The sequence below is a fragment of the Vipera berus genome (assembly GCF_964194415.1).
Source record: "Vipera berus genome assembly, chromosome: 4".
Taxonomy (NCBI): Eukaryota; Metazoa; Chordata; class Lepidosauria; order Squamata; family Viperidae; genus Vipera; species Vipera berus.
Window position 1 is genome coordinate 54,213,551 of NC_138206.1, and position 17,604 is coordinate 54,231,154.

General features: G+C 39.1%; 1 protein-coding gene across 1 annotated transcript in view; it reads right to left on the minus strand.

Annotated features, from left to right (window-relative positions):
- Positions 1-17,604, minus strand: part of RUNX1 (RUNX family transcription factor 1) — a 113,028-nt gene that overhangs the window by 57,469 nt on the left and 37,955 nt on the right. The window contains exon 3 of the mRNA XM_081327432.1: positions 14,135-14,239. Within this exon, the coding sequence (XP_081183558.1) occupies positions 14,135-14,239 (105 nt within the window). The remainder of the gene's footprint in view (positions 1-14,134; positions 14,240-17,604) is intronic.

Genomic DNA, 17,604 nt, shown 5'->3' on the forward strand with positions numbered 1-17,604 from the left:
AAACTGATTCACTAAAATAAAATTTGTGCATTCACTTAAATCAAAGTTGTGTTAGTAGGCCTTGGAACTGTCTAAAAACAAGTATTTACTTGACAGTTAAACTAATTTCCAAAATGATCTCTCTCTCTCTCTCTCTCTCTCTTTCTCCATATACGTAAAAGTTTTTACCTAAAGGAAATATTAAAACCAATCAAATTTACGTATATGTTGTGTCCCCTTATTCTACTCACTAATTGTACAGCTACAAAAATAAAATAAGACTATAAAAAGTGATCTGTTAAGAGAACACTGAAATTCTGTCTGAAGGAAACTCCTTTTCAGCTTCTATCTATCCCATTTCCAGTGTTCAGAGTTTGGTCATCCTCTCTTCTTGGAGAGCTCCCAAACTTGATGCTACACACACACACACACACACACACACACACACACACACACACACCAAAAAGGGGGGGAGGGGCAGGAGGCAGACCTGTCTAATTGCATTTTCCTCCTTCTCTTAGAAACCATCTGGAGAAATAAACTTCTAGGCAGACCTATAAGCTTTGCTCTGCATCCAAACTCTGATAATCCATTCTGGAGTTCTCCCTGCAGGCTATTAGCCAAAATGCTACATATTTTATATCGGCAAAGTACTATATCATCCATCATCATCTTACTTATTGCCAGTAAGTATTTCCACACCATCATTTTCTTTCCCCAAACTTTGAAAAGCTGTTTGTCATCAACCCTAACCTGAACTGCAGAGAACGAGGAGCCAGATTCACAGTTCCACTAAAGCAGCTGCAGGATCTATAGCACCAAAAATCCCCTCACGTCTTTTTTTTCCTACACAAAAACAACAGCACCCCAGCATCAACTGATCTGGGTGCACTGAGTGGCCATCGGAGCTATCAGACTTTATAAGAACTCAAGCTCAAGAATTATGAGGAGAGGGACAATATTGGAAGAAGGATAGTTTGCCCACTGTAGAAGAATGGATGTTTAAAGTTTCGAATCTTGCAGAAATGTCTAAGATTTCTGCTTATCTAAAGGATCATTCACAGGAAAGATATATTTCAGTTTGGAGGAGATGGATAAATTATATTCAAAACAAATATGGGACTAAAAAGTATCATTTAGCTTATGAGTAGATTTTAGTGGGATATTGTTATTGGTACGTTGTTTGTAGTTATGTTAAAAGAGAGTTAAAGCGCATTATGAATTTGGTTAATTGTATATTATGCATAATTTTTATTTAGAATATGATTATTGTAACTATAATCCTGTATTTAGCTCTGGGAAGTGGGGGGGGGAGGTGGGTGGGTTTGGGGTGGGAGGGATTTGGGGATATATTGTAAAATTTTGTTTTTGTAAAACTCTTTAATAAAAAAAAAGAATTATGAGGAGAGGTGCAGCAAGATTTCTCTCCACAGAGCCACAGCATTGTAAAACAAAACAAAACAACACAAAACAGGAGGCAAAGATTTCCTTTACAAACAGTGTCAATACAAAGCATCTCGCTTCTCCATCTCTGGAGGTCTCGGAGCAGAAGGTGCTCTCAAACTAATAAAGAATCCCCATGTAGAAATGCCCATTAACAGAAGTCATAACAGTAGTGCTAGCATCAACAAAGATTGAGGTAATACAGAAAACACAAAGCTTTCTGTAATCTGCAGGCACACGTAAACACATGAAATAAATTCCAGCATGCAGAATTTATGTAGCTACCCCTAGTAACCTAACCGAAGTACTTTATTTCCTGCCTTTGAGGAGTTAAAAAAAAGTTACTAACCAAACTGTGTTAAATCAACAGGCACTCTAGCAATGAAAAGATCCTCTATTCCATTGCTCATGCATGCCCTGAGTCATCAAAACTTTGCTTAACAAATGGGATAGTGGGAAGAAAAGTAGATTTTCCTTTTGCTTGAATGTTTACCCTTACAACATGAACCAAAATAACCTTGTGATAAAACTAGTGACCTTTCATTTCTTTGAAATAAATGTATTTACATTTAAAGTCTAGAGTGGGTTGTTTAAGAAAAAGAAATTTCAATGTTTTCACTGTTCAAACACTTCATTAGAGACAAGCAAGACTTCTATTTTATTCATTTCTGTTTAATCTTAAGCAATATTATACTTTTCCCTGCCCTTTTCTTTCCAGCTGCAAGGAGATATAGTAAGCTACTATATAGTGTTTTTAAATCAGAGCGTCAGAGAAGTTTCCAAACAGCAAACAGGCAGGTTATTCTTCCCGTTATTATTTTTTTTGGCTTCATATGAACAGCACAGAAGGAATCAACTAGTATTAATTTTCAACAGTGAAGTGGTGTGGTCAACCCAAACTGTCAGGAGCAAGATTGAAAAGACAGGGTCAATGAATAACAATAACCAGTCCAGAATGCCATGCATGGGGCGAACCATATGTTTTCTATTTTGCCGATATAAAAATATTATTCCTTACTAACTTATCTTAGAAAATCTGGTGAAACCATTTCTCTTATGTTCAAAACTGAAATTGCAGATGATGATCCATAAAACCTTCTGCAGCCAGCCAACCTAACTAGAAGAAAATTTTTCATTTCCAATTTCATTACCACAATTTCCATTGAGTTCCTAATCTCACCATTTATGTGTATGTCAGTTCTTGAAGAGGGCAGTTTTGGTAATTTACATTTTACTAGACACTGAAAAGCTTAAGCCTGTACGTGTCCCACAATGTCCCACATTTTCCAATAAAAGCTTATTTCCAAAATTGTTACTTATCCGTATCCCAAAGTCCTTGGCTTGGACAGACTGTTTCAAAATTGTCCAAATGCTCTGATTCAAAATCCATTGTTTATGATTTCTCTTGAAAATGTCATTGGGATTTGGGCTGTTTTATTTGTGAATCCGTAGAGCTCACAGAGAACAGACAGCCAAACAGACAGTCAAAAATTGTCAAATAAAATAAATAAATAATTTTTTGTCAATAAGCTAGGAATGGAGAACTATCAGTTATAATTGCTCACCTATTGGCCAATAATTGAGTCATCCTCCCACTCTGATGGTTTCACACAAAAACCTGTGCCCTGTCCCCCTTTAAAAATAAATAAAATTGTAAACTGTTACTGCTTTTCCTTCACACAATGAGAAAGCTTCACATGACAACAACCAACTATGCAGACTGAGAAATTAGGCATGCAGAAGGAGATATGCTAGGCGTCTCCTCCAATGATTGCACATATCACCCACTGATCTTAAAATAAAATAGTGCCATACTTACAGGTGGCTTTTATCACAGGAAATAGATTATTGAAGGATCTGGTATTAGTGGAGAATAGATTGTCACTACTATCAGGATACATCAGGAATTCTTCAGGATGATAACTCTAGACAGAGTATTGTAGTACATAAGTAGGGATGGAAGCTCAGCTTGATTTTGTATTAGGTAAAGGTAAAGGTTCCCCCGCACATGCGTGCTAGTCGTTTCCGACTCTAGGGGCCGGTGCTCATCTCCGTTTCATAGCCGAAGAGCCAGCGTTTGTCCGAGGACGTCTCCGTGGTCATGTGGCCAGCATGACTAGACACCAAAGGCGCACGGAACGCTGTTACCTTCCCACCGTAGTGGTCCCTATTTTTCTACTTGCATTTTTACGTGCTTTCGAACTGCTAGGTGGGCAGAAGCTGGGACGAGTAACAGGCGCTCACTCTGCTACGCGGCACTCGGGATTCGACCCGCCAAACTGCCGACCTTCCGATCGACAAGTTCAGCGTCCTAACCCACTGAGCCACCGCATCCCTGATTTTGTATTAGATCTGCATATATATATATATATGGCTCAAAAAATAAAGGGAACACTTAAACAACACAATGTACTGTATTTAATAGTAGGATGTCTTATCTTGTGTTCCCTTTATTTTTTTGAGCAGACTGAGTGGCTGTGCGTACCGGCATCTCGGGATATTCAGAACATTCCATATCTTTCTATGGGGGGTGAGTTATTACCCCCCGTAGATAGGGCTCGCAACTTGGGAGTCCTCCTAGATTCACAGCTTTCTTTGGAAGACCACATAATAGCTGTGACTAGGGGGGCCTTCGCCCAGGTTCGCCTGGTGCGCCAGTTGCGGCCCTATCTAGACCGGGATGCCCTGTGTACGGTCACTCATGCGCTCGTGACCTCTCGTTTAGACTACTGCAATGCTCTCTACATGGGGCTGCTCTTGAGGACCACTCGGAGGCTCCAACTGGTACAGAATGCAGCCGTGAGAGTTGTGTTGGGAGTCTCCCGATACTCCCATGTTACACCTCTGCTCCGTGAGCTGCATTGGTTCCCAGTTGTCTTCCGGGTGAGATTCAAGGTTCTGGTAATGGTTTTCAAAGCCCTACATGGCATGGGTCCAGAGTACCTTAGGGATCACCTGCTGCCGGCGTCAACTTCCCTCCGCCCTGTGCGTTCCCACAGAGAGGGCCTCCTCAGGGTGCCACCGGTCAGAGAATGTTGTCTGGTGGCCCCCAGGGGGAGGTCCTTCTCTGTGGGCGCCCTGGATTTATGGAATCATTTGCCGGTTGAGCTCCGGAAGGCGCCCGACCTTCGCTCCTCCCGATGCGATCTGAAGACTTATTTGTTCGAACAAGCCGGCCTGGCCTGATGGGGGATGGGTTTAGGTTTTATTGCTATTTTAAATGTATTTTAATCTACTGTTGTAACTTGGGCATCTTGTTTAATTCTTTTTTAGTTTTTGTATTCCTGTACTTTTATATGTTTTCCCTGTTCACCGCCCTGAGTCCTTCGGGAGAAGGGCGGTATACAAATAAAATTATTATCATTATTATCATTATCATCATCATCATCATCATCATTATTATTATTATTATTATTATTAATTATATATTCCTGAAGAATTCCTGATGTATCCTGATATGTGTGTGTGTGTCTCTCTGTGTGTGTATTTAGTAACTGTTTCTTTAATCTTAATGTCTTTTCTCTATCTCATATCAAATAATATCCATGTCTATTTATTTCAGTGCCAGTTTTATATCTTGGGGAATCACCTGTTTTTGTGCTTCAGATTCTCTAGGTGTAAATTTAAATAGCGCCCAATAAACAAGAGCCCACCCTCACATCACACTGAGCATTTTTAATTGACATCTCTTATGACATAATCTTTCTTTCATGCCTAACCCACCACGGACACATTTTCTTAGCTGTTACAATTTTAAAGGAAAATCACAAAAACCAACAAACAAATAAATAAGGTTGTAAGGGATTTTTGAATTAAATTAGTCCAGCTTCTTGCCCACCGTAGAAATCTATTACTACAGCATACCCAAGAGAGGTCCGTTCAAATCTGTTTAAATAACCCATTCCATTAAAGTAGGATTTCCATCTTTTTCCAACAGAGGGCACACAAACATTTATGTCATTTGTTTCATAATTTTGGTGATGATGCAGTTAAGGACTTGTACATGCCAAGCTCCTATTGGTTAGCTGAGGCAACTATGGGTATGCCCTCTCCCCTAATCCTTCAGCACGGCAGGTTGGGCTGCAGGAAAGATTAAACATATTACTACTACAGAATAACCTACCTATGTAATGCTTGGCCCATACTAGTTGAAATGTTATTCAGGGGTTATACAGATAATAGAGTCTCCTTATATACCTCTTTATATATATAGGATATATCATGTATATGACATACTGCAGACTAGCAAACCTGTTATTAATCATAGATTCATTTGTCTTTTAAAAGACTTCTGTAAAACAATGGCTTCCAATTGATTAAAATAGGGAAGATGTGACACTGGTTTTGTCCAAATTAGTTCAGCACAGGTTTTCTGCTACATCTTTTGATAAGGGTTTTCATATGGTTGTGTTCCCTACTTACTATCCAAAATGAATCCAGAAAATTTATTTGCTCTACAAGCTGGATAACAGTTTGTTATTCTTACCACAGTATAATTATTAATTCAATAAAAGAGGACTTTATAATTATTTAATTTGAAAATCTGTCAGAAGAATCAATTTGTAAACTGCATATCTTTGATCTAGAATAAAGAGATGCAGATGTGCCTGCATAACTAATTTGTTCAGGAACTCTGAGCATACATTAGATTCTTATCTAAAATCAAGGCAGTCAATTCTTTTAAGCAAAGCAGCTTCTGAATGCTCAGTCATTCTTAGGGTAATGGTGTACTTTACAGCTGGAATAGAATAGGTGGGTTCATGAACATGTGGTGATAGCACACCATATCTTATTCGAATGAATGAACCTGTATATATCACATACAATATCTGTTTTATTAGAGCTTTATCTAAATCTCAATTTGCAATTCTGCAATGTTTAAAATTTACTGACCATTTTATCATTGTTCATTGAAAGATGTATGCTGTACATTGCAAAAAAAGAATAGGCTAATTGATAAAAACTCACTAGACAGGAGATTAAGAGGGAATAAAAGTCTTAAATCCTGCAAAGTATGCCTTTTATATATGTTTTAGCTATGTCTTGAAATGTGGCTGTATTAAATAAAACCAAGAAAGTGGGATGGATGGATGGAAGGAAGGAAGGATGGATGGAAAGCCAACCATTGTCCTTGACACTCTTTTTTTAAAAAAATCCCATTTATATCCCGCCCTTCTCCGAAGACTCATTCTGCATTCCTTATTTTAATTTACTAAATTCCACTGGCTAAAGGTGATCTTGAACTGGATTTTTGCCATGATTTGGATGCACTGCTATGCTGCACAGACCCAACTTAAATATACAAAGTTTGAAAGCATCTTAAGCACAGCATGGAGGGACAAGTTTGCTGCAATTTCTTTCTGAAAAGCACATCAGATCAACCAAATAGGTGAGCAATTTGGGCCTAGAAAGATTCCCCTTTTCATCTAGATTACATCTTCTGATCATACTAAACAGGGCTTATTGGAAAACGCAAGCACTTTTCCCCTCTAGCGCTCAATTTCTATAGGCATGTAATCTTCCTTTTGCCTCTCATAGGGCCTAAAAAAAGTTAAAATCTGATGGAAAAAACCCTTACAATGAGATTATGAACATACATCTCCCTTGCTAGCTGTACAGGCTTTATAATCTTACATCTTTCTAATCTTCCCTACCCACTGAAACCCTTACCCGTTTACTACCACAAAGTTTCTTTGTCTCCAGTTCTTAGATCCTCACCTATAAAGATTGGCTTTTGATTCACTGGCTGCCAGCCAAATAACTCTAGAAACAAAAACACTTTTTGCTGTTACTGTTTTGCTACAGTAACTTACTCAAAAATGGGAGGTGCAGTCTCAGGAAAGGACTAAGAGTATTAGGCTAATGCACACTATGACATGCATTGCTCCCTATGTTAAATGCAATAGGTAGAAACAACAAAGACAGAAATAATGTATTGCTAAACTGCAGAACTGGTATAAAACAGGAAAACAAGCTTTCTGAATTTAATGCACACTTTCATTTACACTTACATCCATGCCAGTCATAATTTTTCATGTTTCATTCATTTCTGCAACATTTTACTTCATTCACACTTCCACACTGCAGACAGCCCAGGGAAAGGAAAATATCTGTGCAACTTTCTGTATTTGTCAGTTGGCGTTTCTAGGCATTTTATTTAGTATTTTCAGTTAGTGTCACCTTGAAAAACTTATCATATCCTTGTGATGAGGAAGAGGGTACTCAAATGAGGAAACATAACTAAACCCTGTTTTATTAATACAAAGTCGAGAGCTTGCATGAAGAAAAGCAAAGCATGGGTCAATTGTTGCCTCCCATTTTTAAAACTGCACTTTATATAAGAAAAATATTTCACTCTCCTCCTTTCTATTATGCTTGTTCTGTTATTTTCATTATCAAAGATAGTTTGGAAAGGTAGAGTCTAAGTCAGGGATCTTCAAACTTGGCCATTTTATGACTTGTGGACTTCAACTCCCAGAATTCTTCATCCAGCAAGTTTGAAGACCCCTGGTCTAAGTGATGAGAACAAACTGAAATGAAGGCTTCAGCTTTTAGATAAAGAAAAAGGTAGGATGACCTCAGGAAAAGGGCAATATTAATCAATAATAATAATAATAATAATAATAATAATAACAACAACAACAACAACAACAACAACAACAACAACAACAGCAGCAGCAGCAGCAGCAGGAGCAGTAAATAATAGTAATAGTAACAGTAGCAACAACAACAATAATAATAATAATGAAACCCTATACCATTTCAGACAAATGGCTGTCCACTCTCTTCTTTAAAACTTTCAATGCTGGAGCATTCACCACTTCTGGAGGCAGGTTGTTCCACTGATTAATTGTTCTAACTGTCAGGAAGTTTCTCCTTAGTTCTAGGTTGCTTCTCTGTTTGGTTAGTTTCCATCTGTTGTTTTGTCCTGCCTTCAGGTGCTTTGGAGAATAGCTTGACTCGCTCTTCCTTCTGGCAGACCCTGAGATATTGGAAGACTGCTATCATGTCACCCCTAGTCCTTCTCTTCATTAAACTAGACATACCCAATTCCAGCAACCACTCCCTATATGTTTTAGCCTCCGGTCCCCTAATCATCTTTGTTGCTCTTCTTTGTACTCTTTCTAGAGTCTCAACATCTTTATTACATCGTGGTGACCAAAACTGGATACTGTATTCCAAGTGTGGCCTTACCAAGGTGTTGTAAAGTGGTATTAACGCTTCATGTGATCTTCATTCTATCCCTCAGTTAATGCAGCCTAGCACTGTGTTGGCTTTTTTGGCAGCTGCTGCACACTGCTGGCTCATATTTAAGTGATTGTCCACTAGGACTCCAAGATCCCTCTCACAGCTACTACTGAGCAAGGTACCACCTACAGTATACTATACCTGTGCATTTGGTTTTTCTTGCCTAAATGTAGAACCTTACTTTTTCCACCATTGAATTTCATTTTGTTAGATAGTGCCCAATGTTCAAGTCTGTCAAGTCCTCCTATATCTTAAGCCTATCTTCTGGAGTGTTGGCTATTCCTGCCAGCTTGGTATTGTCTGCAAATTTGATTAATAATAATAATAATAATAATAATAATAATAATAATAATAATAATAATAATAATAATAATAATAATAATAATAATAATAATAATAATAATAATAAGTTGGAAGGGACCTTGGAGGTCATCTAGTCCAACCCCCTGCTAAGGCAGGAAACCCTATACCATTTCAGACAAATGGTTGTCCAGTCTCTTATTAAAAACTTCCAGTGTTGGAGCATTCACCACTTCTGGAGGCAGGTTGTTCCACTGATTAATTGTTCTAACTGTCAGGAAGTTTCTCCTTAGTTCTAGGTTGCTTCTCTCCTTGGCTAGTTTCCATCCATTGCTTCTTGTCCTGCTTTCAGGTGCTTTGGAGAATAGCTTGACTCCCTCTTCTTTGTGGCAACTCCTGAGATATTGGAACACTGCTATCATGTCACCCCTCACCCTTCTCTTCATTAAACTACACATACCCAATTCCAGCAACCGTTCCCTATATGTTTTAGCCTCCAGTCCCCCAATCATCTTTGTTGCCCTTCTCTGTACCCTTTCTAGTCTCGACATCTTTTTTACATCGTGGTGACCAAAACTGGATGCAGTATTCCAGGTGTGGCCTTACCAAGGCATTGTAAAGTGGTATTAGTACTTCACGTGATCTTGATTCTATCCCTCTGTTAATGCAGCCTAGATCTGTCCCCATATATGCTCTTTATACATGAAAATATTGTGGATTTTACTAAATTCTGTCCCAAGGATAGGGTGGTTTATAAATTAAAACAAACAACATTTTCCCCAATGTATAATCAGCTTGAGATCCAAATGTTAGTTATTTTTATCTCTAAAAGGACATCTGTAAAGCGCCTGTTACTCGTTCCAGCTTCTGCCAACCTAGCAGTTTGAAAGCACGTAAAAATGCAAGTAGAAAAATAGGGACCACTACGGTGGGAAGGTAACAGCGTTCCGTGCGCCTTTGGCGTCTAGTCATGCCGGCCACATGACCACGGAGACGTCTTCGGACAAGCGCTGGCTCTTCAGCTTTGAAACGGACATGAGCACCGGCCCCTAGAGTTGGAAACGACTAGCACGCATGTGCGGGGGAACCTTTACCTTTACCTTTAAAATTATATTCAGTTCAGAATCTGCATACACACTCATATGCTACATGCCGGATTTCTTTCTCATAACTGTTTTTGCACTCTATTCCAGTATAATGGGTTATGATCAAGAGTTTTAGAATTGTGCTGATTAAAATAATCAATGATACAAAATATATTTTAGTAATTGAGGGATGCTGTAATTGGAATCAGTGGGAGAATTAGCTGAATGAACCATGTACATCTGATAGATTTCTTGATTTAGGAGGTCATTTTCTTCAAAATATTAATCATAGAAAAGTTTTCTCTATTGAGAGAAAAGTAGCTCCATAACTTTACTACCAGGGAAAATAATGTCATTCTGACAATTTCTCCAGATCATGCATCCTGTTGGAATGAATTCAAGTTTCAAATGTTTTCAAAATGTACTTGCATTGAGAAAAAAGAATGCCATGGGAGAGCTTCTAATAATTTTACATAAAAATTACTTTTTCTACTACCTAAATTACATTTTGAAGCATACTTCAATTTGGGGAGGAAGGAGACAAATACATCTATTTTATAAAGACTTACTATTTTTAAGGTTGTTTATATAGGCTGATGTATTTCACACCTGAAAGGAAGATATTGGGGTTAATTTGCCAGTACAAATTGGACCCAGCAAAGATATGCCCCTAATAGTGTGATTCACAAATTACTTTTCCCCCAGAACAACTACAGATGTAGAAAAGTTCCTATTTTACATCATCAGTATGATTTTATTATTATGTTTATTATCATATATTTATTTGAACAAGCCGGCCTGGTCTGATGGGTTTAGGGGTATTTTAATGTTATTGTATTAATTGTATTGAATTGGGCTGTAATATTTAATATTTTTTTTAATTTTTGTATGTTGTATTTTATTGTATTGCCCTGTACACCGCCCTGAGTCCTTCGGGAGAAGGGCGGTATAGAAATTAAATTATTATTATTACGGTATTATTATTATTATCTCTAAGATACTTTTTAAGAAAAAGCTACTATTTGAAATCCTGCACTTACTTCAGGTTACTTCAATTTTGTTCCTGAGATCTATTACTGTATATTTTAAGATAATTCTTTCAAATGATACTAGATGATTTACAACAAAAGAAGACTGTGGGCATGAGAATTTCCCGACAAGTAAGTACATGTTTATTTAGTTCATGCTATCTAGCTAGATATATAATTTTCTGAAATAGAAAAAGAAGGCTCTGCTAACACTTTTGCCCTTTATCCCAAACATTCAAAATAATGTTCAAAGAGGCAATCAATGTGCCCATACTGTCCCAATAACAACTGAATGCAGGATGCACTGTAGATAAGAAGAAAGTGCTCCTAAAACGAGCTGGATATATAATGAAAGAGAGGAAAGCAGGAAAGCACATGCAAACACACACACACACACACCCAAACACAGAGTTGGTGTACTGCTAAGCTTGTAAAGCCGCCCTGAGTCTTCGGAGAAGGGCGGGATATAAATGGAATTAAAATTAAAAATTAAAAAAATTAAAAATTAGATCAGCTTACAGATTCTCAAGATATTCCCGCATATGTGAACTATATTTGTATAGAAAGTATGGGTAAGATTGGAGAAAATGTATTGATGCTCAAAGTTTTAAAAATAGGACCTTGACGTCACATAACCTAATAATAGTGTACATTCCAAACCCAAATGCAAATATGCGTGGAAACTCGTGCTGTGTACGAAAATAAATCAATGCTGATTTAAAACTATTCATGTAAACATTAAGAGATTATACAGTATGAAACATACCTCTATTTAATGCGGTGACATTGCATGCATCAATTTTAGTGAGTAAAAATTTCAATTTCTGCTCCCCCCCACTGCAACAAAACTGTCAGGTATGTTGGGTGAAGGAAGAATCAATGGTTTAAAATCACCAGTGAGCAGAGTGGTCACACGAGTACCCGCACAGTGTCTCCTCAGTCCAAGTACAATACTTTAACTACCACACCCGCTGGCTCTTCTGTTCTTAACTGTAATGTTGTCATTTCCATGAACAACTACTTCTCTACTCCCCTCATTTTGACTTTTTCTTAAGCTATAGTTGCAACCTCTGCCAAATGTGAGGGAGGAGTAAGGAAAGAAAACCACAAACCTCAACTTACAAGAAGATATTTTGATTCAAATACGAACATTCTACACTGAGGTTAATTATTGTCTTGAGTAATAACAAGGGATCATTGCACAGGCTCAGCAATGTATTGGCTGGGTGGGGGGGAAAGGGGTGTTCTAACACTGTGCTTATGTATTTTCTGGATGCATCCCTCGAGATATTATTTATTATTTACTCATTCTTAATTTGGCAGGCATGTCTGAGAAAATCTGTGCCTCAGCGGAATAAATTCCATCTGTCTCCTTGAAGTGCTGCCTGCCCTCAACAATTACTGTTTTCCTAACTTCAGGAGAGACAATAAACTGCATATAAAAGCAACTGCATGTTGTCTGGCTCCCTCATCTCCTCCTTCAATTCTGTTCTATTTGCCAGCTTTAACGGGAGGATAAACGGGCCTATTTTGTTTCTAAAATTAAATTTCCTATGCAAAGTGACAGCAAAGTGAGCAGGAAATGCTGAATAATGCACATGGCTTCTTTTATCCTACAACTTCAGTTTTTTGCATGTAGTACAGAGTCTAGAGTAAAAAGTTTATCAATTTTTTCCCCCATTCAAGAAGCTCCCACTATATTCTTCTCCATAGCAGTGACACGTTTAGAACCTTGTAACCGGAATGCAACACCTTGGCCCCTCAGTCGTTGGTGACTGCCCTTGGAGACCCACACCAACTTGCTAAAAATTGCAAATTTATATGTCAAAGAAGATTATCAAGTACAGGAAGATTAACAGTGCAATTAGCAATGCACATATTTCTATTCAGAAATATGATCCATTAAATTCACAGAGCCTTTCTACCAGGTAATTGCGTATAGCAATATGTATAGCATTTACTAAGCCTAATTTAAACCCTTTACTGAACAGAACAAAATATTCTACTGTATAAAATTCTGTGACTAAAATCCTCATCCTATGTTCCCTCTTCACACAACTCATCATGAGACTGAGAACTAAGTGTGTGCCCTGACTTCACTTCCCTCACTCATCAGTACCCTTTGTCCCTAGTATGTATGCAGCATGTGTGTATTTAGTATGGAGCTTTCTCAATTCATGTAAGCTCTTACTATTTTTAGAGCTCTAATCTTTATTTCTCAACTAGGCATTCAATGCCCTATTGGCTCATTGTTTCAGAGTAATTTACTTACGATTGAGGGTGGGCAAAAAAAAAAACAACCAGTGGGAGCAGGAGTGTCTTCTGATTTCCTGCTGACTTTCCCAATGAGCGTGATTGTGGAGCATTGAAATTTTCCCTTCCCTTCCCTTCCCGCAGGTAAATGGCTGCTGCTGGATGGAAGAGGGAGCGAAGGATTGCAAGACTAGCTGGGAAACGGTCACAGAACATTGAAAATGAAGATTGGGTGACTGCAGCAACAGTCCAGCAATGCAACAGCAGCTAGTAGCACTGAAGCAGCCACAACTTCCCCAAATGTAATTCCCTTGGGAGTCACGGGTCCTGCATTTCGGACACATTCTATAAGTTATCCCTTTTGAGATATTTTGGTTCAAAAATTGTTGCCCTATGACAGGGGTGTCAAACTGCCGTCCCATGGGCCGGATGCATCATAGCGAAATCGCGCCCACCCCATTGCTGGCAATGGCAAAAAAAATAATTGCAATACGTCACAACGTATCACGTGATGTTGTACGTTTGACACTCCTGACCTATGATGTACTGTTTTGCCCAGTTAAAGGTCACGACGAGAGTTTTAATTGTATATAAACAGATTACGTGGATAGCCGAAATAATTACAGAACCCCTTGATGTAGATATTCCCTTTCAAATATTGAGAGGCAAAAAGGCTGCGAATGGGCAAAAAAATAATAATAGAGAGACAGGATCAACAGGCTCATTCATCTCTATCTTCCCTTCACTGCATAAAGCTTGAATAACTGAAGAAAGCAACAGTGTTTTCTGATTACTTACTTCTCGGTTCTCGAGGTCCATCCACTGTTATCTTGATAGCTCTATGGTACGTGGCTACTTGTGGAGGATTTGTGAAGACTGTGATAGTCAATGTGAAGCTCTTCCCTGAAACAGGAGAGAAAAGTTTCTATCATGTCTGATTGTAATAAAGCATTCTGCACTCTTAATAAGCAGTGCACAAAATGTTCTTAATCCAGAGTAACTGACCTAAAATCGAAATGGGCTCTTTCAGCCGCAGTTGACTATTCTTAAATGGTCTTTTTCAAAATAACTCTTTGAGATTGGAACAGCATTGCAACAACAAATTTTGCCCATCTCTAATGTTAATGCCTTTAAATAAGGGACTTTCCTGTGTTCCCACATACATTTGGCATTCTGTTCTTATAACTCACACAAATATACCATACCTCTTAGCCACTTTTTGGGGTCTTGTTGGGGTTTGAAATCCCAACAGGAAATATGGAAGGTAGCAGGCTGGGAGCAATTTATTTATTCATTATTTAATTTAATTAATATCAAACGTTAGATAAGGTAGACTATTACCTTAAGCACTTATTGCAGGTTCAGGGTGATTGATACGTTGTAAGACTTAAAATGAATGTTCACGATGATTTTTCCCCAATGTTAATTTATTACATTGCCATGTATGCAGACTTGGCCAGCAAGGTAAAGCTTAAAGTTTTAAGGCTAAATCCTTGCCCTGCGGTTCTGTAGTATTGATGATAATACTCTTATGCCTGATACAATAATACTGTATCTGAGGGAACACCTGCTGCCGGCATCAAGTTCCCTTCGTCCAGTGCGCTCCCAGGGAGGGTCTTCTCAGGGTGCCGCCGATAAAAGACTGTTGGCGGATAACACCCAGGGGAAGGGCCTTCTCTGTGGGTGCGCCTGCCCTCTGGAACCAGCTGCCCGTGGAGCTTAGGACTGCCCCCGACCTCCGCACATTTCGCCGGGACCTGAAAACCTGGCTCTTTGAGCTCTCCGGCCCAGGCTGAGAATTTTTAACTGGGTTTTTTTAATTTTAGGGATAATTTAATCTTTTTTAATTTGTTTTTAACTTTTGTATTGGTTGTTTTAAATGCCCTGTAAACCGCCCTGAGTCCTTTGGGAAAGGGCGGTATATAAATTTAATAAAATAAAATAAAATATTTTATTTGAAAATTAACATCACCATTATCCTTCAGATCTATGCTTTATCTTAAACAAGAGTATCTTTTTCTGAATCACGCCCTAGCAATTAAAGATGTCCATTTTTGCATTTGCTCTTATTTGTCATTCACTGAAAGTGGTTCCTAAGTAGACTGGTCATATCCCTTCCAATGCTGGAGACTGAGGAAAGGCTGCTTTTTTAAGTGAAAATAAATTCCAACTCCCAATATCCTCAACAATGATTAATGATTATAATTTGCTGGAAAAATTATATCTAGCACCCTTGGCTTCTGCAGAAGTCTCACATATTTTCTTATTTTATATAATGAAATACACTATTCTCCAAAGCACCTGAAAGCAGGACAAGAAGCAACGGATGGAAACTAGTCAAGGAGAGAAGCAACCTAGAACTAAGGAGAAACTTCCTGACAGTTAGAACAATTAACCAGTGGAACAACCTGCCTCCAGAGGTGGTGAATGCTCCAACACTGGAGGTTTTTAAGAAGAGACTGGACAGCCATTTGCCTGAAATGGTATAAGGTTTCTTGCCTGAGCAGGGGGTTGGACTAGATGACCTCCAAGGTCCCTTCCAACTTTTTTATTATTATTATTGTTGTTGTTATTGAAAAATTATTATTATTATTATTATTATTATTATTATTATTATTATTATTAATAATAATAATAATAATAATAATAATAATAATTATTATTATTATTATTATTATTATTATTATTGTCATGGGTATACACGGGCTGGTTGGATAAAAGCCCAGGTTCTGAATTTCAAAACTATTTTGTCAGAAGGCATGAGTTATCTGCCCACAAGGGGAAACAGAGTCATAATTCCCACTTCCCTAAGAGACAGGGTTTTACAGTCATTACATGAAGGCCATCCAGGCATTGTCAGAATGAAAGCTTTAGCTAGAAGCTACCTTTGGTGGCCTGGCCTTGATAAGGACATTGAGGCACAAGTCAATGGTTGTTATACATGCCAGCAATCTAGTCCTGAAATGCCACAGGCTCCAATTCACAGGTGGGAGGAAACGCACACTCCCTGGTCTAGGATTCACATAGACTACGCTGGGCCCTTTCAGGGACAGCTCTTCCTTATAGTAGTGGATAGCCACTCCAAATGGCTGGAAGTAATTCCAGTTCCTAACATGACTACTGCTAGGACCATCCAGGTGCTGAGAAAACTCTTTGCCACACATGGGTTGCCAGATGTCTTAGTTCAGACAATGGGGCCCAATTCACTGCTGCTGAATTTCAGGCCTTCCTAAGAGCAAATCTTATCAGGCATGCAACATCTGCCCCTTTTCACCCGTACTCTAATGGTCAAGCTGAACAAATGGTGACGACCACAAAGGAATCACTCAAACGCATCGTAACAGGTGACTGACATCACAGACTGGCAGATTTTTTATTCTGCCAACATTCTACGCCCTGCACTGCTACAGGCAAAAGTCCTGCAGAACTTTGTTGGGAGAGGCAACTGATCACTAAACTGGACAGGTTGCATCCAGATAGAGTAGCAGCAGAAGCCTCTCGACCAAAACCCCCAAGGGGGCTGGAAATGGGCGATTGGGTATGGGCCAGAAACTATGGACATGGGAATCTGTGGGTTCCTGGTAAAATTACCAAATCATCTGGTCCCCTTTCTTACGAAGTGAGGCTGGAGGGAGGGCGAGTTGTCAGATGACACATTGATCAGCTCAGGAAACAGTTTCCAGAATGGCCACTAAGTGAGGACTGCATCATAAGTCCCTCCCGAGGTCCTCAAACTGGCGTCCAAGCCAGCCCTCACATGGACTCTCTAGACTTTTCTGTCATATCTGAGGTGGAACCAGAAGGAGAAGTGGGGAGTCCTGGAATGCAACATGGATCCCCTGAAGGAGCAAGCCATCTGAACTTCAGCAACCGCTGCGCCTACTCTGCTGATCAGTGTGACTCTGGGGTGGGCCAACCTGGAGAGGCCAGCCAGAGAGCATCTAATCCCCTTGACTCAGGAGCACAAAGGGACACAAGTCTACCCAGCCCACTGGGTAAGCTGGTAAACCACAAAGTGAGTGGAATTCCGAGACGTTCCACTAGGGCACACAAGCCTCAAGGAAAGAAGCAACCTAGAACTAAGGAGAAATTTCCTAACAGTTAGAACAATTAACCAGTGGAACAACTTGTCTCCAGTAGTTGTGAATGCTCCAACACTGGAGGTTTTTAAGAGGAGATTGGACAACCATTTGCCTGAAATGGTATAGGGTTTCCTGCCTGAGCAGGGGGTTGGACTAGATGACCTCCAAGGTCCCTTCCAACTTTAT